The sequence below is a fragment of the Seriola aureovittata genome, chromosome 8 (genome assembly GCF_021018895.1).
Source record: "Seriola aureovittata isolate HTS-2021-v1 ecotype China chromosome 8, ASM2101889v1, whole genome shotgun sequence".
In the NCBI taxonomy this organism is placed as follows: Eukaryota; Metazoa; Chordata; class Actinopteri; order Carangiformes; family Carangidae; genus Seriola; species Seriola aureovittata.
Window position 1 is genome coordinate 76,975 of NC_079371.1, and position 26,986 is coordinate 103,960.

At 41.9% G+C, this 26,986-nt stretch overlaps 1 protein-coding gene across 1 annotated transcript; it reads right to left on the minus strand.

Annotated features, from left to right (window-relative positions):
• Positions 1-553: 553 nt before the first annotated feature.
• rnf130 (ring finger protein 130) lies at positions 554-26,778 on the minus strand. The gene is made up of 9 exons (XM_056383554.1): positions 26,167-26,778; positions 24,648-24,951; positions 13,752-13,943; positions 10,528-10,778; positions 9,761-9,832; positions 9,528-9,610; positions 9,266-9,362; positions 8,786-8,972; positions 554-7,241 (listed from the first exon to the last, which is right to left on the minus strand). Exons 2-9 carry the CDS (start codon positions 24,919-24,921, stop codon positions 7,129-7,131), a joined length of 1,269 nt encoding a protein of 422 aa, XP_056239529.1. The 5' UTR covers positions 24,922-24,951; positions 26,167-26,778; the 3' UTR covers positions 554-7,128.
• Positions 26,779-26,986: the final 208 nt, after the last annotated feature.

Sequence of the window (26,986 nt, forward strand, 5' to 3'; positions counted from 1 at the left end):
TAAAAGTACTGCAGTCACAGTACACAAATATCCTCAGTATCATAGTAGAAGTACTTCCTGTAGCTAAAGTATCAGAGTAAAAGTACTTCAGCCAATAAGTCAAGTCTTTTAATGTCTTAAAGTCACTTTTATCGTTCAGCTTTGTTCACTGATATTAGTTGTAATTATTGAAATGATTTCATCTTATATCTTCAGTTCTGGTGTTTATTGTAAATGTTGTTTTATTGTAAGTTTTGCTTTTATTGTAAAGCACTCTGTAACTTTGTTTCTGTACAAATAAAGTTTATTATTATTTGTATGGACACTAACATGTATGTACTGTGTATTCATCACAGCTGACACTACAGCTGTTTTCATAGTTGATTCATGTGTTCATCAGTCAGACTCTTTCACTACTTCATGTTTAAGAAAATCATCAGATTAATCAATAATCATTAAACTCACTTTGTATAATTACTGAACTTTACGTCTCACACACGCACACACACCAGTGTGTGTGTGTGTGTGTGTGTGTGTTGAATCTGTTTCAGGTGATAAATACACTGAGTCTGTGTTAAAGGCAATAATGACAGTTTAATTACATTAATTACATTTAATGACACTTTGACATTTAATGCTGAGGCAGTAAAGAGACTGAACTGAAAGCATCACACACATCCTCTATCACTTCACCATCATCTTCATCTCTGTCAGTACTATGTGACACAGAGACAGACTCCATCAGGCTCCATCAGGACGTGTTCAGGTCACTTCAGAGATAATATTGATCAGGTTATAGATTGTATAATGCAGTTAATATCTGATTATTACACGCTGAGTAGTTCAGAAGCTGTTTAATACACTTTAAAGGAGCAGTCCGTCACTCCAGGAAAACCTCTGCTGGAAGACCAGACACGTCAGTAGCTGCTGCTTGACCAAAACCTGAGGTCCTGGACTCAGACCGGGTCCACCTACAGACCTCAGAGCCAGCAGGAAGAGGACTCAATAGAAGTCTGGATCATTTATCGACATATTGTCAGAGAAGCTTCTCAATATTTCACCTCTTGGTCAAATTGTTCACAGTCATGGAATTAATTTCCATTGTTACGCTGATGATACTCAGCTGTATGTGCCTATAAAGGCTTATTATTCCTCACAGATTATAAATTTAGAGGTCTGCTTGTCTGCTGTGAAAAGCTGGATGTCTCATAATTTTTTGCTACTAAATTCAGACAAAACTGAGATGCTGTTCATTGGCCCAACCCGTCATAGACACATAGTCACTTTTGATTCTTCCCTCCCTTTGATCACCACATTAAAGATATAGATAACATAGCTAGGATTCGGTCTCTTCTGTCTAAGACTGATGCTGAAATTTTAATTCTTTTGTTTACTCTAGACTTGATTACTGTAACGTTTTGTTTTCTGGCCTGCCACGTGCTTTTATTAAAAGTCTTCAAATGAGTCAGAATGCTGCAGCTAGAATTGTTGCCAACCCAGAAAATTTTACAATATTACACCGATTTTAACCTTTAAGGTGCTTTTGATGGCATATAAGGTTCTAAAGGGACTTGCTCCTTCATACCTGTCTGAGCTGCTTAAACCTTATACTCCATCTCGTGCTCTCCGTCCCCAGAATTTAGGGCTCCTGTCTGTTCCCAGAGTTAAAAAGATGTCTGCTGGGGGGCACTAGTGAGCCAGCATTGGAGTAGGACGTGTCAAGTCGAGCTCCTGCCTAGCTTCTTTAAAATTATTTTTTCAGGGCACACTTTCTGCAAATTTATCATCAGTAATAACCTTTAACATACACAAGAGTCAGTGGAGCTGTTTTCACGTTGTTTCAATGGTGACTAAGCTCCGTAAACACAAATAGAACGTTCCCTCAAGTACTAGGCCTGACACCTCTGTGAGACAAGTTTCTACAGAGCACGGTGTCCAATCACTCTCCCCACGGCCAGAGTCAGGGATGGATGCCAACAACCTGAGAGCGGACATCTCTGTGGCTGTCAGGGCCGAGCTAAAGAATGCACTCGCAGAAGATTTTAACTTCCTGAAAAGTGAACTGAGAGAGGTAAAGTGTAAAGTTGTAAACAACACAGCGGCTATTCATACTGAAATCGAAATTATGAAGGCCACCATTAGCGACATGGAGGAAAGCCTGTCAACATGGTTGAGTGAGGTCAAGGTGCTACAGACAACAGTGGCTGAACTTAAGACAGAGGTGGCCACTTTGAGGGAGAAAAATTAGGATGTTTAAAGTAGGATGCGGAGATGCAACATTCGTATCGTGGGCGTTGCAGAGGAACCTAGTTCGGCCTCATACCATGAAAGGCAAGTGGAAAACCTCGGGCTATCATCGCTAAACTTCACTTCTACCAGGATTGTGTCGCTGTACTACACCGAGCCCGGGAACAATGCCCGCTCCGCTATAAGGGTGAACCGATAGCCATCCTCCAGACTACAACGCAAGTGTGGCCAAAGCTCGAGCTGCATTCAATGATGTCAGGAACCTACTCCGAGGCCAGCCGGATGACTGATACGGCATAATATTCCCAGCCCGACTCTGCGTCTCTTACAATGGGGACAAGAAGGAGTTCCTGGATCCAGAAAGGCAATGGCTTACATTAAGAACCCTATTCCAGCAGCTGAGGCTGCAAAGTAATTTAAATTCTCAGACTCGTTCTGATCCTGAAGCCTACTATCTTTTTCTCCTGAATGGATGCCACTATTTTGAAAGTTTGAGAGGCAATTCTATTCAAAGGACTCACTCACTTGCTGACTGTCTTCGTATAACATTTGAGAGTGGGTTGTTTTGTTTTTTTCTTCTACTCTTCATAGGGTAGGTGCATATCTGCATTAGAAGTGCTAGTTCTCATCCTCGTGTATATACTCTCTTAACGAAGTGATTTGTCGGACGGTTTTAGTTTGGACTGATTTAGATGGTTTCAGGTGGGCATGATTCTAGATGTGCCATGACACTCTTTCTATCAAAATGCCATGTGCCTTGAATCTCAAGATATGGGCACATTATTTATTATTTCTTAATGTATACATGTGGGTTTTTGTCTTTTTTTCTCATTTTTATTATTATCATTATAATAATAATAATTATTGTTATTATTAATACAACTAATTATATTAATAATAACAATAATAATAATTATCATTATTTGCTTTTTTTTTTTTTTTCTTCCTTTTTAAAAAATCTTTTTTTCCCTTTGTTCATCTCCCCACATGGCTCCACTGATACTATTGAATATTGTTATTGCCTGATGCCCTTATTTCCTATGGGAGGCTGGGCGGGAGCAGGTCAACCTGGACACTAAGCAGTTCCCCATTACCATCACTCAATGTGTGGTTTTGCTTACAAAGTGGTTTGTAGCCACCATGTTCACTTATGTAGCAGGGGTTGGGTCGTCATTATTACTCCTGCCTCTACACTTCAGAGCCACCTGAAGATGAATCTGCCTTGGATAAGTTTTTTCATAATGTTGACATCCCCAAAAAATATCTGCACCTAGATGTTAGATGGCAATGTTTCAATTGATGAAATCTCTGATCAGAAGCATGCAGAGCAACAAATCACCTGGGCCTGACAGCTATCTGTCTGAGTTTTATAAGACATTCTGAGAAATACTTTCCCCCCTTTGTCTCTGTCTTTATGTCAGGATATGCATATTAAAGGAATTGACCGGGAAGACCTGGAGTATAAGGTCTCGCTATACGCAGATGATTTGCTGTTATACCTTTCGGACCATTTGTCTAGTCTTGCTTGGCTATTAGACATGTTAAAGGAATTTGGAAAAATATCAGGTTATAAGATAAACTTTCAAAAAAGTGAGTTGATGCCAATTAATACATAAGCCAAAAATCTTTCCTTCAGTTCAACCCCTTTTAAAATTAACACGAAAAAGTTCAGATATCTGGATTACACATAATTATAAAGACCTTTATAAAACTAATTTTCTGCCCCCGATAAGTGGTCTGAAGCAGGACATTAAATGCTGGGATTTGCTGCCCCTTTCTGTGAGTGTATAACAGTATAGTCCAGGTTGTCCTGCCAATGAGATCACTGCCCAGGCTGTGTGCCTCTCTCTCTCCCTTCTCCATCTCCACAGCTCCTCCTGCCTCCAGAGCTGTGGAGTCTGGATCTGCAACTACAAACCAGCTACTGCCCCATGATCCTGTTTAACAACTGCTGCTAAACCTGCTAAAATTTACTATAAATAATGATCATTATTAATGTGATAAGCTATCATTAGTATTACAGTTGCCATTACATTATTATTGCTGTTACTGCCACTATTATTAATATTGCTATCATTGCACGTTCTTTTCCTCTGTGCTCTCTCTCTCTCTCTCCCTCCAACCAAAGCGGTCGAGGCAGATGGCCACCCACCCTGAGTCCGGTTCTGCCCGAGGTTTCTGCTCTGGCTGTCCTTGCTACTGCCGTCTAGTGCTGCTCTTGGTGGGAATTGTTGGGTTTCTGTAAATAATATTATAAAGAGAAGGTCTAGACCTGCTGTATTTGGAAGGTGCCTTGAGATAACTTATGTTGTGAATTGGCACTAGACAAATAAAAATTGATGACTTGACAAGCTGAGTCAATCTGATTTTACTGATGTTTATTGTGATGATTGATCATTGAATTAATGTTAAACCAGATACTATATAAACTATATACAGTATATGTCCTGGTTTAAATGTTATATGGGTTAACCTGATAAAGATAAAAAACTATGGGATCAAATTAGGATAAAAAAAGACTTTGAGCTCATAAAGTGATGAACACAGTTTGCAGCTGTAAATCAAACAAACAGATCTCAAGCAGTTTCTGCTTGTGACCTCACCACTGATGTCATCCCTTCAAACTTTATTAACACAGGCCACACAGTACAAATCTTTTCTACACGTGTCCTGACTTATTTATTTTACAGGTCGATTTACAGCAATACACTTTAGAATTATTTCACTTACAAGCTCTAAATCTTTTTGACCCTCATTTGAACCAATAGAAAACCGACAGGTTTGTTGTCCACCACCTGAACCCACTAATGTAAAACTGAGCTGCGCAGGTCAGCTGATTGATCAACTGACAGAAATTGAGAACTATTTTGATAATTGATTAATTGTTTATGTCAACTTCAAGGCAAAATATTTTCAGTTTTCTCTGTTTCTGTCTTAGTAACTGAAGATAAAATCTCTGAACATGTCAGAGATTCAGAAAACTATCACCTCTTCTTCTTTTGTGGTTTAATGGCAGCGACTGGAGAATCTGCTCCATCAGCTGTTTATCTCCATCAGTCAAGTCATGTTCATACAGACGAGGAAACAAGACTAGACTCAGGTTTGACTTTGGACCAGGTTTTAAAAGTGACCTGGTTCTCAGACCTGTGGGTCCCAGATGTGATGCCTGCAGATGTGTTGACTCACCTGTGTTGACTCACCTGTCAGCTGAACACAGCTGACTACTTGGTAAGGTAAAAAGCAGACAGACTTGAAGTTGCCGTTCTTTTGATGGAGCTAAGCTAACAGTTCCCCCCTGCTTCCAGTCTTTGTGCTAAGCTAGGCTAACCACATCCTGGACCTGTCTCCAATGTACCTAAAATTCATGTGTTCAACTGAATCTGGTTTCGTAAATGTTCCTTTAAATCTGGACTCAGAGGATCCAGGACAGTTCCCTGAGGAACTCCACAGTACTGAACAGAGAACAGGAGGTCCCCTGAAATGTTGGACTGTTCCTTTAAATCTAATGACTCTTTGTTCTACAGAGAAACATGTTTCTTCTATGGTGTCAGGGTGGGGGGTGTAACACTGTTAAAGGTCACATGATTGTTTCCAGAGGATCAGAGTCCAGGTCCAGGTCCAGGTCCTCTAATGGTTATGGTTCCAGTCTGATTATAAACAGCTCTGTCAGTATTTACAGACGAGTTATAATCCAGGTCCAGATTCAAACTGGAGTCCACAAGTGTCAGTGATCTAATCATCAGTCAGCCAAACAGGAGGCCAGGTTACAGGGAACACTGACAGGAACTTGGGTTCGGGTTCTTTGGGTCTGCCCTGACTCTGGTCCAACTGCTGTCAGGTCCATTTAAGTTTGGGTGAGGGATACTCGAGGTATTCTCCAGGAACACAACAAACATTTCAAAACTTCAGGAACTGTTTCAGGGACCCATGTAGGAAGTCCTGGGGACCCTTTCTAGGAGCTTGGAAGCTTTTCCAAGAACACAGGAACCCTTTTAGACTTCAAGAACCTTTCCGTGAACCTTTTTAGACACTCAGGAACTTCTCCAGGAAAGGCTTTAGGAACTTGGAAATTTCCTAAGAGCCCAAGAACCTCTTTAAGAAATTCTATGAACCGCTTCAATGAACCCAAGAACGATTTTAGGGCCTGAGGAACTTTTCCAGGAACATTGTCAGGATCTGAAGAAGTTTTCCAGGTACATATTAGCCACTCAGAAAGTTTTCAAAGAACCCAAGAGCCTGTTTAGGATCCAATAAATGTTTCAAGGAACCTTCTTAGAAGCTTGGGGACTTTTCCAGGAAACCATTAAGGAAATCAAAAAAATCTTTAGGAACTCACACACTTTACAACCATCTTTACGATCTCTGGAACTTTTCCAGAAACCTGGGAATTTCAAGGAGCTCTGGAACCTCTTTAAAATCCAGGGAATTTTGGAAAAACTGTTTAGGAACCCATGAACTTTGTTCAGAAGCCTTTGATGAACTCTGGAAGTTTTTCAGGGACCCAGGAACCTTTTTAGGAAGTCAACGACAACATCACCTCTAGTTCGGCCACAGGAACCTAGTTCAAGTTCTGGTTCCTGGGCTGAATTCAGTTCTCTGGGTTTTTTTTGGGAAAACGTCTTTTTAAGGATTTGACCCGACGACCAGCTCCAGTATCTCCAGTTTTGCTTCTGGGGAAAATAAAAAATGAGTGTCGAGCAAATGAATCTAAACTGAGACCAGGATCCAGACCAGGATCCAGACTCCAGAGACCATGTTCAGTCTGAAGAAAGTCCAATGATATCACTGCTCACTAGTCCATTCAGGTTGCCATTACCGCCCCAAAAGAAAACACTTCCTCCCTCCATCAGCAGATGGAGAGGTGGTAGTGGTGGTGGGGGGCTGTGACCATGACGACAGTCCTCAGGACTTGTTGTCATCGTAGAGGTCCAGTGAGGCTTGAATGTCCGGCAGCTCCATCTCACAGACGACGCTGCGAGGAGACATGGAGCTCCTGTTGAAGAAGTGACCGCCGCCTGATGAGACAGAAAAACACAAACATTTCAAAACCAGGTCCAAACAGTACAAGTCTGGATCAGTACATGTTGACTATATTTACTGAAACCAGGTCCACACAGTCCGGGTCTGAATCAGTACACATTTACTAAGTAAAGGATGTTCAATGACTTTAGTGCAGGTTTAGAGGGTTAATCATGATGCGTACAGCTGATACAATGATTCTATATTACTCTTTATCTATAATCTATAATGTATAATCAATCAGTCGATCAACAGAAAAATAATCAGCAAGTATTTTGATAATTGATTTATTGCTTGTATAAAAATGATAATAATCTCTAGTTCCAGCTCATGTCAGTGATTCCCATTCTGGCGGTCTGGAGCTCTCCTATAGGGAGTTCATGAACTGCATCATGGGAAACATTCAAGAAACAAGAATAAGAAAAAATCTGCTACCCAAATTTAGATTCTTGTCTCCAATCATTGTTTTCTTTACTTATAGTCTTTGGGCTTTTAATCTTTACACATGTTGAGTAACTGAACTCACAGTGAACATGTCACACTACAGTTTATCTATTGATCAGTATCTACAGGCTGATCTGATGACACCATGTGTTTATGACAGCATTGGGTCCACCTGGTGGACAATCTATGACACTGCAGCAACATCTGTAAAAACAGCCAGGATCTTCTAGTCTGTAACGTCTCCTCGTTAAAATGTCTGAAAACAACTAGACCTCTGTTCTATGTTCTATATGTTGTTGAGTTCTTACATTATCCCAAATGTTTCCATCAATTCTCAAACCAGAGAAATCTGTGATTTTAATCATAGTAACGCTTTCATTGGTCGCCTGTCAATGACATCATATCCTCTATGATCATGTGTCAGTGTGTTTGTCTGACAGAAGCTCAACATTGACTTTTATCTAGTTTTAATCCACAGACACTTTTTACACCTTGGTGGTTTTCAGCTCGTTATTTGAACCAGATGATTTTAGTCATGGGACGTCTGGATCTGAAGTTATCAGAGAAACAAGCTGAAGAAATGTTAGACAGCTCAGCTCTCAGCCACTGGAGACGTCCTGCCCTGTGTCATTTAAGAGCGAATCACTGATTCTTAAAGTGAAACTGCTTTATGGGTGTTTCTACTGGTTTTAATCCCCTGGTCTATTTTTTTTGTAGAGGAGGACACTTCTGTGGATAATTCAGATGCTGGTAAAAACCTCCTGAGCGTCTGGTTCATAAGTTATTAAAGAAACAAAGGAGAGCTGTCTCCGTTTCCAGCTGCTCCCTGTCTGCTGAAGAGTGTCGGAGAATCACCAATTTAAGTTATGTTAGTTAAGTTATTTTTTGCCCTTATTCAGATACAGTTACAGTGAGAGAGAGGACAGTCTGGGAGGGAGAGGGGGAGGATGAGGTGGTACAAGCTCTACCAGGTGAGCCGCCCTGAATCTCTGATTTTTAAAGTGAAATTTTATTCTGATATACAGGACGGGTGGAAACTCTAAGTTGTGTCAGGAATGTGTTGTCAGTGTTGTGTCATGTCGTGCTGCGTTCTTACTGGTCACGGCGATGGTGATGTCAGCCGGTGTTCTGGGCGTGGCCTCAGGGTGGGGGGGGCTGAGCGGCTCCAGGCTGATGGACGGCTGGTTGCTGTCGCCCAGCGGCGCCCTCTGGCTGCCAGATGCCTGACTGACACCCAGACGCTCCACGTCCAACACCACACTGTCCACACAGGGAAGACTGGTCTGAGGACAGGGTACGGACAGAGGGGAGACAGAGGATGGAGCATTAACAGGTGTCATATAAACACAACAGGTCTCATTTATAACCTGTGTGTAGTGTATGCCACTTCCTGTGTGGGCGTGGTTTAGAGGGGGAAACACCACAACCTGTCGGATCAGGTGAGGACATGAAAACACACCTGATGAAGCGTCTGTTGGACACATCACAAACTTTAAGTTCAAAGTTCACTTCTGACCCCTCACTGTTTGATATACAAGGCGTCAGACCTGTTGACGGCCCGTTGATGGGGACTCACCATGATGCCAAGAGCTTTGAGGATGTTGAGTTTACACATGGGGCAGGTGCAGTGCTCATTCAGCCATGGGTCCACACACACTTTATGGAAGACATGTCTGCAGAGACACAGAGACACGTGTCATCATCCAGTCCTGGTCTTTCAGCAGTTTGGACTAGACCAGGGACCAGGGTCATCAGAGAGTCTGAGGTGGACCACTGTGATCCTGGTCACATATTAAACATATAGAGTGAGAACCCTGAGGAAACAGTCTCTGACTCACTTGCAGGGCAGAATCCGGACCACATCATTCAGCTGGTACGCTTCAATACACACTGCACAGTGGTTAAAGTCCGGATCCGTTTCCTGTAACACACACACACACACACACACACACGTAGGAGGACATGTTAAAAGCTGAGCATCAACAGCTTTACGCTGTGTGGTGGTCTGATTTGATTTATATCTTCATCCTTCTGATGATCATGATGATGATGAAGATGATGATGTGTTCACCTTGTCCCCTTTCTTCACTGTCCTCGTCGTCAACTTCCCGATGGCTTTCTTCGCCGCGTCACCGAGACGACGCTGAGAAACAGAGCACAGAGGACAAAGGTGTGCGCGTGTTAGCTGTATATTAGCCTGTTTATATGTGAATTTAAAACACATTGCTATGGTTACTGAATTCACCCACAGCTGACCCAGAACTTAACTCTGACCTGGTTTCAGCTGCAGATTGTAAAACCTGTTTTCTAATAGTTTAGTCTTTAGTTTAGTTTTAATTGAAATGCACCCTGGGAGTTGTAGTCGACTTAAATTTTTTAATGTCCACAGATTCTTCAGCTTTGACTTTGATCAGAGGAGCACAGTTTAAACTGATCTGAGTAACTGTTTACTGCAGGAAGCAGGAGGTGAAGTAAAGGATGTTCTGCAGGAGGGGGGTGGGGGGGTGGGGGCGGGGGCAGAGAACTGAGAGGAAGGTTCGATTACACTGAGGGGGAGGGGGTGGTGACCACCCACTGCTCAATTAGACTCTCCGCAGAGATTTACCTCATTAAATATTACTGAGTCAGGAGGATATTAGCTTGTATATTAGTCTGTTAGCATGCTAGCCTGTTAGCACCTTCATTAGCCTGTTAGCAGGTTAGCTGTATATTAGCATGTTAGTGTATTAGTTGTATTATAGCCTGGTAGCATGTTAGCTATATATTAGCCTGTTAACATGTTAGCCTTTTAGCTGTATATTATCATGTTAGCTGTATATTAGCTTGTTAGCCTGTTACCTGACTGCGGTCCCTGGCGCTGGTGTAGCGGATCTTCTGGATGAAGTAGAAAATGAGCCAGGCCGACGAGATGATCATGAGGACGATGAAGGAGATGGAGACGAAGACCAGCGAGCCTCGGTTGATGTTTTTAGTGGGACCACGTTGACCCACAACCAATGAGACCAGGACCGTGAGGTTTCTCTCCAGGTGAGCCAGAATCTCTTTACCATACACCTCCGTGATCATCACTGCCACTGTGTCACCAGTACCTGCACTCAGAATCAGGAATTGAATCACAACTAGCACCAGGTCCAGGTCCAGATCCAGGATAAGAATCAGAATCAGAACTAGGACCAGCGACCTCTTCAGGTCACCTGAATGTGGACAGAACTACAACTGCTGATTCACATGGACTCAGACTGAGAAAGACCTTCAGGAAACAGGGACCAGACTGCTCCTTTAAAACTGAACTCAGAGACTGATGTGAGGATCAGGAATCTGTAGCTGCAGGTGAGACATGTTCAGACCATGCCTGGATATCACACATGTAATTTGGATCAGAATAAAACGTGTCGGGAGAGTCAAGCCTTCACCTCAGGGTTCAGTTTCTGATGGGGTGAGGCCTGACAGGGTGAGGCTGGTTGAGTCAGTCACCACAGATTCCTGATGTGTGAGGAAGAGAAAGATCAATGATTCATCTTCTAATGGAGGTTCAGTTCAAACATGTTGAGAGCAGAAAAGTTTTCATCCTCTGATGTTCATGAGGTGAAAGCTGTCGTCTCTCAGAGTAACACTCACCCCAACACACTGTCACTGGTTTTATTTCATCATGAGTAAATGAAATGTGTCATAATGAAGTGAAACTAGCTCAACCCCCAACATCAAACTCCTTTACAGGTCCAATCTTATTAACTGTGCTAACTAAACTGTATTAACTGTAATAACTAGGGGTGGGCGATATAGCCTCAATTATATCACGATATTTCAAGGAAATTTGCGATCATGATATTTATGACGATATAGAAAAAAAATACTGAACATTGTTTTATCAGTGATTGCAGCTTGCCGGCAGCAGCATTTATTAGTTCAAACAAAATGAAGGGCATTTTCCATCCTTCTTTTCCAATGAGCTAATGTCATGACTACCTAATTCGAAGTGCGAATCTATTGCCACAAGGTGACAGCAGCAGCATTATAGTGCAATAGCAGTGACACAGCATGAGTCAGATGTAAGCACAAAGGAAGCCTAGGTAGTGTTTTCCCTGGAAATCTTAAGTAAAAGTATAACATAACTCCTTAACACTTTGGTTTAACAATAACAATAACTAAAGTAACTTAACCTTGTAACTCTTCAGGAACCTGTACACTTTTGTCAGCTAATAGAGTTGACCTCAAATTCTAAGTCCAAATGTTAACAAACAGCAGCAATCTGTCCATAGCTGAGCTAAAAAACTCCACCGACGACAGTGTAGCTGCTAGTTTGTGGCATTTTTCATACATCGCAGGCAAGGATGTCTTTGAAAAATATTTTCTACTGGGATGTAGTATCTTGGGTCAAGCTTTTTAAACAGTTGCTTAAAGCTCTCCTTTTCCACCGTTTGGATTGGCATCATATCCTTGGCCAAACGACATGTAATCGCATCAGTAATTTCCACCCACCGTTTACTCTTCCTGTCATATGGAGTGCAACTAGCGAGTGCTCCAGCGACGCTCGGTTGAGTCATTTGTTAACTTTTGGGATGCACATCACCAGCTACTACTATCACAGCTACTGTGTTTTTGCTTAAAGGGGTGAAACAAGTCTGGTGTGTTTCCACCTTTAGCGGTAACAGTTTTCTTCCATATTTTGCAAAGTATTGTTCTTTGTTGGAGGTCTGACCTGTTGTAGCCAAACCACTTCCATACTATTGAAGAAGCTCACTTATTAGGTACTAAATCGTCATTGGAGGCTGACACGCTGCTCTCGTCGTTGTTTTGTGCATTATATCATTGATATCGCAAGATGACATTTTTTTATCACGTAAAAATTTATACCGGTGTTATCTTGGACTGTATGATATGGCACAGCCCTAGTAATAACTACACTGTATTAACTTTAATAACTAAATTGTATTAACTGTGCTAATTACACTGTATCAACTGTAATAACTAAACTAACTTATAATATCCCCTCTCCTGATTGGCTTAACAACTGTGATGTCATAAAACAGTGTTATTGATCAGAGTGACTCAGCTGTTACACTGTGCAACACCACTACACTGTACTGCAGTATAACAGGACTGCAGGATGACACTACTACAGTGTACTGCAATATAACAGTACTTCAATATAACAGTACTACAGACTCACACTATGTTGATGTTTGTTTTTATTACATTTAATTTTACTTCCAGCTCATGTATGAAGGATTTCACTCACTCACTCACTCACTCACTCACTCACTCACTCACTCACTCACTCTCACACACACACACACACACACACACACACACACACACACACACACACACACACACACACACACACACACACACACACACACACACAGTCAGGTCACTGTGACCTCATCAATTAATGACACGTTCCTCACTATATTTAGAAGTTGACATCGATCAGCAGGAAGTGACTGTTCACACACACACACACTCACACACACACTCACACACACTCACACACACACACACACACACACACACACACACACACACACACACACACACACACACACACACAAACCCCCCCCCCCCCTCCTCCCCCGCCTCCACTGAGGGGCTAAGTCACAACTTTTAAAGGAACAGCTGTTTCCAGTCTTTATGCTAAGGTAGGCTAAGCTAACCAGCTGCTGTCCGGACATAAGTGGTATTGATCTGAACATCAGTTTGTGATGAACTTACAGAGAATCATAAGCTGGATCTTTAATAGATAATTCAGTTTATGTAAGTGGAGTAAAAAGTTCACATCATACCACCTTGTGTATGAAAGGGAGTCTGTTCATGTGGCTGCTGATATCTGATAAATGATCAAACTGTGGAGGTGAACTTATAAACAGCTGATCAATCATTAGAGGTGAAGCTCTACACTTGCACTACTGAATACTGAATAATGAATAATGTAGAGTGTGTCAGTGTTACATGCTTTCGGGGTCGTAACAGTCAGGTGAACAGGTGAACAGGTGAACAGGTGTAGTGATGCGGACCTGCTCCGGTCATGTTCAGTACCAGTCTGTTAACATGTCTCTAACCTTCGTGTCCCATCTTGACCGTCTTGTCAGTGGAGTTGTTGTAGATGAGGACAGCCGTGGCATTGTACGCTGCCGCCTTCAGGATCTTCTCTTTAAAGGTGCAGTTCCCTCTCTGCAGCAGCGCCACCCAGTGGACATTCCGAGGGGGGACCAGGAAACGAGTGTTGGGGTCGCAGCCCTGCCGGTCCACCACTGAAGAGACATACAGTTACCATGGTTACTGCATTAAACACCTCTTCATTACAAATATAATATGATTAGACAACAATGCAGTAATGGGTTGATGGGTCCAGAGCTCTGGTAGAACCCACTCGTGCTCCAAAGGAACGTTCTGCAGATTATCTATCCTGCTATCTTTACTGGCAGCATCGATGATCAATAATTAATAATCAATAAATAGAGTCACGTCGGTACTGCGAACAAGATGGCAGCAGGTTAAGGACTCTCCGCTCAGCTACATGTAAAGTTACAAATTATAGAGGTTTGTACTTGTACCTCCACTTCGAAAAATAAACAGTTGGCGTTGTTTAGGCACGACTAAAACCAGATGTCGACGTCGAAGTATTTCAAAGGTGCAGGCCGCGTGCAGACCTGGAGAAGCCCCCCACATGATGATGACGGTATTGCAGGTGACCTGCTGCCAAGCTTCAACAGTTTGTTAGCAGAAATTGCTAAAATGAACACCACATTGCTGGGAGTGGTAACAGATGTTACAACTATTAAGGAGACTACAACGGAGCTGAAAACCGCAGTGACGGCGATGCAGGAGAGATTGGCGGAAGCCGAAACACGCATTAAGCGCCTAGAGGAGGACTCAGAGCTGCTTCTCACGGGCCAAGATAAGAGAGGCAAACTAACGGATGCTATGTGGGGCCGCATTCAAGCTCTGGAAAATCACAGTACAAGGAATTACTGGTAGGCTTGAAAGAGGCTTTCGGGACTAATGACACATTGCTGAGCTGTGTTCAGAAGATTTTGACAGAGGGCCTGGGGCTTTGTGCAGAAACATTGTTTGAGATTGACAGAGCACATCAACTGCTCGTATCGATGCCGGACCCAGACCGACCTCCAAGACCAGCGCTCATACGCTTCCTCAGACAGTCAGCAAGGGACAAGGTGGTTACTTCAGCCAAAGAAAAGCGGGGCTTCGAATGGGAAGGATGTCGGCTTTCTGTAATTCCGATATGACAAAAGAGCTGGGGGGGAAGAGAAAAGTTTTCACCTCTGCAAAGCGCAAACCAAGGGAACTCGACATGAAATACACGCTAGCCTACCCAGCGACACTGCAGTTCAAGTGGAAGGGGAAAAACCTGAGTTTCACCACAGCAATGGCGGCGGATGAATTAATCAACAACTACGACGATAGGGAAGATTGAACATCCAGCAAGGCAGGTGAGCAGACATTTATGCTGTTATGAAAGAGCCACACATACAGTATGATGAACACACATACAGTATGATGGAGACGAGCCTGGCAAAGCCGCTGCCGAGGGAGGATTTTAAGCAGGAAGAGTGGTGACCTGCAGACCTGATAAGGTTTTATTTTTGTTTCTCATTGTAAAGCTGCAGATGGCAGCTCCAGGACTGTCGGACGGTGTCTGGCTTAAATTTTGGTCTGGTTTGCGTGTTTTCCTTTTACTGTATTGGATACATTCTTTTTCCAGGTTATACGTTCATGGGCATGTTTTTCATAGCCCACTTTCAAGCTCACGCAATGGTGTACTGATTTTGGTTAATAGGAATATAAATTTTGTGTTGCTTAAGGAGGTAAAAGACACAGAAGGGCGGATGATATGTGTGCAGGTGTTAATAGAAGGCCTACAAGTGATATTATCTAACATTTATGTACCTAACATAGGAGACCCACACTTTTTTCATGAGGTAAATAAGGTTTTAGGGGAGCTGGATGGGCAAATAATATTGGCAGGGGACTTTAACCAAGTGATTGACCCCATTCTGGATAAAAGACTTAGACTTAAGGGCCCATTGATGACTAAAGATAGGGAGGCAGTTCATATGTTGAAAGAAGATATGGCTCTTGTAGACATATGGAGACTTACTAACCCATGTGAGAAAGTATATATGTTTTTCTCTCATTGTCCACAAATCACATTCTAGAATTGACTTCTTTCTAATTGCAAGGCCCTTAATAAATAATGTAGTATGTTGCAATATAAGAACTATTGCCACCACAGATCATGCAGCAGTGGAATTATGTGTAAAAACAGAATTAGATATGAAAGGGTACTAGATGGAGAAGGAATACATCATTACTACAGGATAAGGGCTTAAGAGCACAATTAGGAGAACATTTAAAATCTTTTTTTTAATTGAATGTTGGCAGCACAGAGGAAATCACTACAGTCTGGGAGGCCTCCAAAGCATATATAAGGGGGAAACTGATAGCATGTTCTGCCCAGAAGAAAAGAGGGAAGCTCAGAGAATTGGAAGCTGACATTAAAGAAAAATAAATTAGCTGAACATTAAGTGTCAGTTGCATGAAATCTATAACAAAAAAAATGTAATATGCTTTATACAGATTAAAAAACACTTTTTATGAAGGGGGGGCCTGGGAACATTTTAGCTAGAGAGGTAAAAGAAAAGGACTCCTCAAATACAATCTCAGCCATGAAACAGTGTGATAAACTAGTAACTTCAGGAAAAGATATAAACAAGACATTCCAACAGTATTATGAGAAACTATATACATCAACAATACATATTAATAGCAGTCAAAAAGAACAAGAATCATTCTTCTCCAATATTAATATGCCAAAACTTAATCCCAATCAAACAGGGAAGTTAGAGTCACCAATAACAGAGGGTGAAATAAGGAAAGCTGTCTCACTAATGAACACCGGAAAATAACCGGTGGAATATTATAAAGAGTATATAGACATTTTGGCCCCAGTCTTACAGCAAGTACATAAGGAGACTTTTGAAAAAGGTCAGTTGCCACCAAGATTTAATGAAGCTTTAATATCATTAATTCCTAAGAAAGACAGAGATACAACATGCCTGTCTAATTTGATAATAATAACTTAATGTGGACTGTAGAATACTAACAAAAGTGTTGCCTCTGTGTCTACAACAGGTACTACCCAATATTATAGATTTTAACCAAGTGGGCTTTATGAAGAACAGCTCCTCTTCGGACAGCATTAGAAAACTGTTACACCTCATTTGGATTGCCCAGTCCAAAAATGTGCCAATAGCTGCCATTTCTTTGGATGCCGAAAAGGCCTTCGATAAGGTGGAATGGGGCTTTCTCTTCTCAGTTTTATCATATTTTGGGTTTGGTCCTTACTTCTCACAGTTGCTTAAAATATTATATAAGGAACCAAAGGCAGCAGTAATAAATAATGGGATTATATCACCTTTTCTTGGCCTTTCCAGGGGGACCCGTCAAGGTTGCTCTTTGAGCCCCCTGCTGTTCATAATTTTTCTAGAAACTCTGGCTCTAAGTATTACGAAGAATAGCGGTATCAAGGGAATTTAGGTTGGTGAGCAAGAACATAAATTATTGCTTTATGCAGATGACATTCTGGCTGTAGTGACAGACCCACTGACAGCTCTACCATATTTTATAGACACTATCACATCCTACTCTCAGGTTACACAATTAACTGGAATGATTCTGAATCTATGCCACTGTCTTCCACGTGCTACCCTTACATGGTGGAAAGATTTAAATTTAAATGGGTACCTAAAGGCATGAAATATCTTGGAATTAAACTAAGTCAAGATCTGGGAGACTGGTCCTTGTTAAACTTCAACCCAGTATTATTATACAAATTTGGAGAAGTGGGAAAAGATCAAACTTGTGGACACTGTGGGGAAAAGTAAATATTATAAAAATGATAGTGGCTCCTCAATTCAACTATTTACTGGTGATGCTGCCAATTACAATACCACCGGCCATCATTAAAAAATATGATGACATAGTTAAGCAGTTCTTATGTGAAGGGAAGAAATCTAGGATTAAACTAAGCAAACTCTGTGCTCCTAAAGAGAACGGAGGGCTAGGATTACCAGATCCGAGACTATATGGGATATCTTTTGAAATGACCAAACTAGCCAAATATTGGAAATTGAAGGATAACAGGTTAGACTAGATAGATATTGAGAATAAGTTATGTTTACCATTTAGCCAAAACGATAAACTGTTTCAGCGGGGCAATACAACAAACCCAATTCTCATTCACTCTAGGGAAGTGTGGGCCAGAGCACATCAAATGTATAAGTTGCCACACAATGTACAGAAGTACACAACATTGTGGCAGAATCCTGTCATCCTTAATGGTAAAACATCTGTGTACTGGAGGCAATGGCATTGAAGAAGAAAATTTTCTGAAATATTTACAAATGAGGGACTGTATAAAATCTGGTTTCAGTCCTCCAATGTGAAACTGTTCTGGCAAAGAGATCTGGAAACAAATTTTACACAGGAGAAATGGTTGGATATCTTGGCAGACTGTGGAAAATTTGTAAAATAAGCAAGAGGGAAATTAATACAATATAAAATATTACATAGGTACTATCACACTTCAACTAGACTTTATAGTATGAAACTGATGAATGATAATTGCTGGAAATGTAAAACGGAGGTAGGAACTCTCCTTCATTGTATATGGGAATGTGCATTAGTAAAGCCATTCTGGGTCAAAGTTGTGGACTTCCTAAGTCTCTGGTCGGGCGTAGCAATCCCCTCGACTCCTGCTCTGTGTTTATTAGGGGATAGATCTCAAATACCAAATGTATCAAAAGGGACATTTTCTGTTATTATGGTAGGATTAGTTACAGACTCAAGAATTATCTTAACACACTGGAAAGCTGCTGTATCACCAAACATGAAGGACTGGATGAATGCCATGGTGGAGACGGCATCTTATGAGTCTATGCTTAATAGACTGAAGGGGAACATGGAAGGTGGGACAGTCCCTTGGGAGCTTTTTTGGACCTTTACAAGGACTAATGAAAACTTTGCTCTGAGCACCAGTGACAGCTGGAAACTCCCTCCCTTTCTATTGGTAACTGAATGTTTCTGTTCCATATATGTGAGTTAGAATTTTATTTATTATGTCTATGCCAGAACCAGTAGCTGTACCACCACCCCTGTATCAATGTCATTTAAACTCAAGAAAAATTTAAATAACAAAATAATAAATAAATAATAAGGGAGAAAAAGGTCACGAAGAAGGTTTGTGAATCTGAGCTCAGGTCAGACCCTGAGCTCAGGTCTTCTTAGGCAGAAGGTCCTGAGGCTGTTTTCTACCTGAACCTCAGACACATGAGTCTGGGCTGAGTCTGTGTTCTTTAAGAATACTAATCTACAGGATCTGGATCCAGGTCGCACTGGACCCAGACCACATCCTGTGAAGGGTCTGTGTGGTTGTTTTGGTCTGGACCAGGTCAAACACATCACACAAGACTGTCTCTGTTTAATCTGAAACAGATCCTGCATCAGAGATGGGACCTCCTCAGACACTGCACCATCACTGTCCCAACATGCTTTACTCTGCCCGGGTCATTCAGTCTGACTATTTACATCTAGAGCTCATTATCAATGAATCTACGGATAATCTGAAACTGAGATTTTAAAAAGTGTTTTCTTATTAAAAATCAACTGTTCAATATATTTTCTTATTTATTTTCTCCTGTTTCAACAGAGAAATCTCACATGCTGATGTAAAAAAAATAATTTAGTTTAAGACTCAGAAATGCTTTTATATGATTTTCACAGATTAAATAGTCACATTTAATAAGATAATATTTTGTTTTTTACTCAAATCTTATTTAGTTTAAACTTCAAACTGAAAAGTGCCATTTTAGATTTGACCCCTTAGATTTGATTAATTCTACTTTATTGAGTTTATTTCAGTTATTAGATATTAATTGGTTACTTCATTGTATTTGCTCATTTGTTTTTGTGTTTTCTGTCAACCTGTACTTTCTCTTCAGGACAAACAGTGTTTATTTGAGTCGAGGCATCAGAACGAGGAGCTGCAGCGGTAACAGATATTAAAGCTCTGTCTCTCTGTGTTTTAATCAGATGCTGCAGACAGTCGGAGCTCCGTCCAGCAGCTGCAGTGTCCTTGGACCGTCTGACTGTAATCTGACACTTCAGAGCAGAGACACTCCGACCTTCAACAGCCTGAAAACCTCTGCAGTGTCTCAACACAACACACTACATATGCTCCTTCTGCTCCATACACAACAACAGGATATGAAGAGATACAGGACAGACACACGGAACTAGACACAGAGTCAACACAGAGACAGAATCAACATTCTTCAATCAATTATTAAAGGACACCGTGCATGAGGTGCTCCACTGCAAATATTTAAAAGGCCAAGGACTTGACAAATAAATAATATAAACAGCTCCATCAGTCAGTGTAGACTGTGACTGTCCAGTGAGTCCTGAAGGACAGAGACAGAGAGAGACGGATCTGTCCCAGTGCTCCCCATGGCCTGATAGACAGTCAGTGCGTTTATAAGAAAGAGAGAGACAGATACGGAGAGCAGAGGCTGAGCGAAGCACACTACACTACAACAAAGAGACACTACATTACCACAAAGAGACACTGCACTACCACAAAGAGACACTACACTACCACAAAGAGACACTACACTACCACAAAGAGACACTACACTACCACAAAGAGACACTACACTACCACAAAGACGCACTACACTACAACAAAGACACACTACGCTACCACAAAGAAACGTTACACTACCACAAAGACGCACTACACTACAACAAAGACACACTACGCTACCACAAAGAAACGTTACACTACCACAAAGAGACACTACACTACCACAGAGACGCACTACACTACCACAAAGATGCACTACACTACCACAAAGACGCACTACACTACCACAAAGACACACTACACTACCACAAAGAGACACTACACTACCACAGAGACGCACTACACTACCACAAAGAGACACTACACTACCACAGAGTCACACTACACTACCACAAAGACGCACTACACTACCACAAAGACACACTACATTACCACAAAGACACACTACCACAAAGATGCACTACACTACCACAGAGACGCACTACACTACCACAAAGAGATACTACACTACCACAGAGACGCACTACACTACCACAAAGATGCACTACACTACCACAAAGAGACACTACACTATCACAAAGATGCACTAAACTACCACAGAGAAACACTACACTACAACAAAGACACACTAAACTACAACAAAGACACACTACACTACCACAAAGACACATTTCCATACCACAAAGACACACTACACTACCACAGAGAAACACTACACTACAACAAAGACACACTACACTACCACAAAGACACACTACACTACCACAGAACCACACTACACTACAACAAAGAGAAACTACACTACAACAAAGAGAAACTACACTACAACAAAGAGAAACTACACTACAACAAAGAGAAACTACACTACAACAAAGACACACTACACTATGACAAAGATACACTACCACAAAGATACATTACAACAAAGAGACAATCCACTACAACAAAGAGATACTACACTACAACAAAGATTAGGGATGGGAATCGAGAACCAGTTCTAACTGGTTCGATCCATCGACATAATTTGCCTTTATGCATAACAATTCTCTTATCGTTCCTTCCACTTAGTTCTGCGTGCCTTGCAAAACAATGACATCACGCTTACGCGAGAGGCAGTCAGCACAGAAGACAACAAAGGAATTGAGAAAGTGTGGCTTAATTTCACACAAAATGACAGCGCAACGTGCAATGTCTGGGGCACTAAGATTTCAAACAAGGTTTCCAGGAACATGCTGAAACATTTGTTGACGCAGCACGGAATAAAATACTGTATCAGGAGAGTCATGTGAGTGACGCTCTACGACACCAGTCAACAAGTGCTTCCCAGTCAGCAGAGCAGTGAAGGTACATATTAGTGATGTGTCGGTCGCAAACGAGCCGGTCTTTAAAGTAGGGTTGTCACAATACTACAATTTGAAACTCGATACCGATACCCAGAAAAATACTCAATACTCGATAGCATGGGGAGAAAAAATGACCCTAACCCTTTCTTTTAATAAAGATTGTAACAATACAAACAATAACATCAATGACAACACCATTTTTAGGTTGTCTGGGGTAGTGAAAAAATGTATAAATATGACATGCAAATATATTCAGCTACAGCCCTGTTTATTGTCTGTGCTTCTGGTGACTTGGCACCATGTTTTCGTTGCTGATCAAACAGAGTTGGGAGGCTGCCGCTGTTTCTGTCGAGTTGCTGGTCGACTTTTCTCAGCTTCAGTCTGGGACTTTAAGAGAAATATAACACTTTTCAGACACAAATAATTGTGTTATCCTGTTAAATTAACACTGTCTATTAACATTACAGATGAGCAGGACTGATAACGTTTACTGCCTAGCTCCCACATTAACGTTAGTCGTTTAATTATTAGCCATAGCCGCTAGCTTAATGATAACTTAAAAGATGGTTAATGTGGCTATCGGGTAATTGCTAATAGTTAAACAGCTAACGTTAACGTGTGCCGCCGGCCAGGTAAAATAGTAATACAAAATAATTCCAAACGGCACTTTTGCTTTTTTCATTTTCAACTCAAACAGGTTGCAAAGTTCCTTCAGCAGCAGCACTCGCCATGTTAATTTAGATTTATGCTGACGACACCAGCTCAGTGTTGTGAACGTCAACTAGCGTTGATGTGTTCAGCTGCTAGTGGGGGGAGGGGCTGTGTGCCTGTCTGTCTGCAGTGCTGCTGTATGAAGTTGTGTCAACTGGAGGAGGTGAAGACAGAACTGTTGTATCGATGCTGTTGCAAATGAGTGTCTAATCCGATACTAATTTTTAGTAGCGATTAGTATCTGGGTATTGATTTTTTTGACAACCCTACTATTAAGTGAACAGCTCCCATCTGAGAGCTTTTTTTTTTGTAAATGAATACAAGGCAGACCTCAGAACCCCCTCCTTGAAGAATTGAACAACTACAGAGCAGTTATCTATCTTGTTCAGTGTTCAGATATTCATAATAAAATTTGCATTGTTGACACTGAATACCACAAAGAGACACTAGACTACAACAAAGAGACACTACAACAAAGACACACTACACTACCACAAAGAGACACTACACTACAACAAAGACACACTACATTACCACAAAGAGACACTACAGCAAAGACACATTACACTACCACAAAGAGACACTACAAAGACACACTACACTACCACAAAGAGACACTAAATGACAAAGACACACTACCACAAAGACACACTACAACAAAGACACATTACACTACCACAAAGAGACACTACAACAAAGACACACTACACTACCACAAAGAGACACTAAATGACAACAAAGACACACTACCACAAAGACACACTACAACAAAGACACATTACACTACCACAAAGAGACACTAAAACAAAGTCACACTATACTACCACAAAGAGATACTACAACTAAGACACACAACCACAAAGACACACTACACTACCACAAAGAGACACTACAACAAAGACACACTAAACTACCACAAAGACACAGTAAAACAAAGACACACTACACTACCACAAAGAGACACACTACAATACTGGCAACTGGTTTGTTTTTACTTGATATTACATTATTCACAGCACTTTGAGGACATAACATGAACGGGATGATCCCATATTATACAGGATGGGTGGCCAGGTGGCAGGTGACCAGTGGCATTCACCTGTTTGAAGAGCCGCAAAATCAGGTCGCCACCTCCTTCCGCAGGCAGAAAATCCAGCGCATTCGTATTCCTCTCCTTTGGCAATTTCAGATGGCTCTGCCTGATGCACAGATTACGATACAGCGCCACTACATTGCCGTAGTGGCGTACAGCCGTAATTGCAGTTACAACTGTCAAATCCACCAAGTACCAAGAAAACAACTACTAGAATTTTGTCAGGAGGCGGACGCAGCACGAAATTTGACGGAGGCGGCCACCTCCCAATTCTCTAAGCAGAAAAAACCCTGATTGTTGGGGACTGGGACAGGGAAAGAACTGAAACAGTGTGTTTTCCAAACTTGTCCAAAACATTCAGTTAATTCCAAACCATTTCCAGACCTCGAAAACAGGTGTTCTAAGTTCATAACTTTTCCAGAAATTTCATGACTGTGGGAACCCTGATGGTTGTGAATGATTAATTTCAGCGCTGATCGATTGATCGGTTGATTGATTCTGAACTCGACTCCATTAGACAGAGGTGGAAGTTTGTTGTTTGTTTGCAGACCTTCTCTGTCTATGCATCTTAGAGTTGAGTACAGTTGAAACCCAGTTTTATATTTGTTGAGGTGCAGATCAGACTCTGGAGGGAAAAGGTTTTAAATGTCAGGACTCTGTGACTCCAGCAGTTTGACTTTGTGCTGCTGACTGGACTGAACTGAACTCATGCAGACATATGATGCTGGAAACACTTTACGTCTTCTTCTTCTCATTAACTGCTGTTCTTCATGCTTTAAAGCATGTTGCCCCTCTGGCCCCTCCCCTTTCAGTGATGTCACACAGGTGTCATGTATTGATAGATGTCCTCAGATGTGTGCTGTTTCCTCAGGTGTGTGTTGTGTCCTCAGGTGTGTGTTGTGTCCTCAGGTGTGTGGTGTGTCCTCAGGTGTGTGGTGTGTCCTCAGGTATGTGGTGTGTCCTCAGGTGTGTGGTGTGTCCTCAGGTATGTGGTGTGTCCTCAGGTGTGTGTCCTCAGGTGTGTGTTGTGATCTCAGGTGTGTGGTGTGTCCTCAGGTGTGTGGAGTGTCCTCAGGTGTGTGTTGTGATCTCAGGTGTGTGGTGTGTCCTCAGGTGTGTGTCCTCAGGTGTGTCCCATATTTACCTCCATGATGTGGTGCAGGTGCAATGACGATGCCCCTGGTGTCCACTTTTGGTGAGTTCTGTCCATACGTCCCGTCGTCGCTGCTCATAGTGTGGACGGTGTTTCCTCGTCCGTCCAGCACCGTGGCGTTCACCGTGGCGCCAACATACTCCTCCGACACCATGTTCCTGTCAGAGCGAGCCGCCGACACAGAGCCTGTTAGGACCAGGGCCTGGAGCAGGACTAGGACTGGGACCGACGAGACAGGGAGACAGGTCCACTTCAGGGATGTCATGTCGTCCCCTCAGTCGTCTTCACATCCAAACTGTCAGGAAACAAAAATAAATATTTTAAACCAGAACAAATCCAACAACAATCACATCCTGGAATGGACTGGAGTCCAGATGTCTCCTGTATGTCATCCTCAACATGTCTCAATGTCTCTTTTTCTAAATAATCTGTGTCAAAATGGACATTGGACAAATTTATGTCTAATGTCAATTTATAACATTAGACATCAATTAGTCTGTGTCTGTCTTGTTGTCCAGATGGCTCCTGTATCTCATCTCTATGTCTTCATGTCTCTTTGTCTTTCAATATGTCCGTGTTTATTTATGTCTTAATGTCTGTTTTGTGTCCTCTGTCCTTGTCTTTTCTGTCTGTCATAGATCTGATTTCTTTATATTCAAATGTCACTTTTAGGTTCCTATTGTCCTCCAGTTTCTTTATGTAAAAATGTCCTTTGTCCGTAGATGTCCTTCTATCCTCTGTGTCCCTATGTTCTGAAAATATTTTAATTAGTTTGTCCTCAAAGTCAGTTTTACTTTCTTTTATGTCCTTATCGTAATATCTCTTTATGCCCAGAAAATGTCTTAATGTGTCTTTTTATCCTGATGTCTCTATTTTATGTCTTTATGTACACCACACAGTTTGTTTCCGGTTACATCAAATGTCATATCTCTGTATGTCCTCCTAGGATCTTTGTCTTCACAGACATGTCATTGACATGTCCACCATTTGGCCTATGTCTTAGTTTTCTTTGTGTTCATTTAACGTCTTTTTATGTCCTCCACATGCTTCTTCAAGTGTCTGAATTTCATGTCAGTTCGTCTTTGTTTTTTCTCTTAACATCTTCAATAAAGATTTTATGTCTCTGTCCTCTTTGTCTTTCAGTGGTTCATTTGTTTATATTTACTAAATGTATTATTTTTGATGTACTCCAGTTACATCAAATGTCCAAGTGTCCTCTTTGGCATTACCTTTGGGTCTCTTTGTCTTCCAATATTTCAATGTCAATTTGTCCTCAGAGTTATAATGTCTGTTTAAGTCCTCTTGTCTTTTCTGTTTTATTTCTTCACGTCCACCAGATTTTAAAATGACCCTAACCCACCTGAAAATGTCCAGTTTTGTCCCTGACTGTCCTTAATATTTTTTCATTTGTGATGCTTATGTCCACAAACATGTCCTATGTCTCTTTGTCCTTTTTGTCTTTAGGCATCTTAAGCTGTTCTTATGTTTTAATGTCCTACAGGTTCTTTACCTTATAACGTCCTGTTCTGTCCCTCAGTGTCTTCTCTATGTCCTCCAATGGCTTTATTTATGTCTTTGAATGTCCTCCTCAGACCCTGTTTATGTCCCAGCATGTGTTTCCTGTCGTCGTTACGACCCTGGGTTCAGACTGTCAGGTGGAGGACAGACCGTGTGAGGACATCAGGACAGTGTCAGAACATGGAGCATCATCAGCAGGCCAACATCTGGATCTTCACACCGTCATGTTTTCAGTCCGGATCTGCGCGTGAAATTGAACGTCACGATCAGATTGTCGTTGAATCGTAGCTGGTTTGAAGCCGCAGTGAATCCTGAGCCATGACTCAGTGTTTAATCGCCGTTTGAAAGCGGCTCTAGCAGCAGCTTCTACCCGCTTTGTTTCACCGTCTGCAGGCGGACAGACAGGCAGGCTCCCGGTCCGCCAACCCCCGCTCTCCCGCCGCCCTCTCTCCCGCTGAATGTCCGGCGGGAATCGGTGGGTTCTCGGCGGTAAATCTTGCTGCTGGTCGCTGGTTATTCCGGTTTTGCTCCCGGTGGTCGCAGACGGTGCAGAGGCTAAAGCCCCGTCTCTCGGTCTCTCAGTTTGGGGCGCACTGCGCATGCTCAGAGCCACGACACGGTGAGGCGGTAGACAGGGCGCGTGTGATACCTTCCTGGTTAGGTAGCTGAGATTTAAACCAAGTATCGCGATACCTGCAGAAAGAGACTGTCCACCTGTGTGTCTCTGTCCACCTGTCTGTCTCTCTGTCTGTAGTATGGGATCAATAGTTTAATTATTGCTTTATTTACCAGAAACAGTGACAGTTAATCTG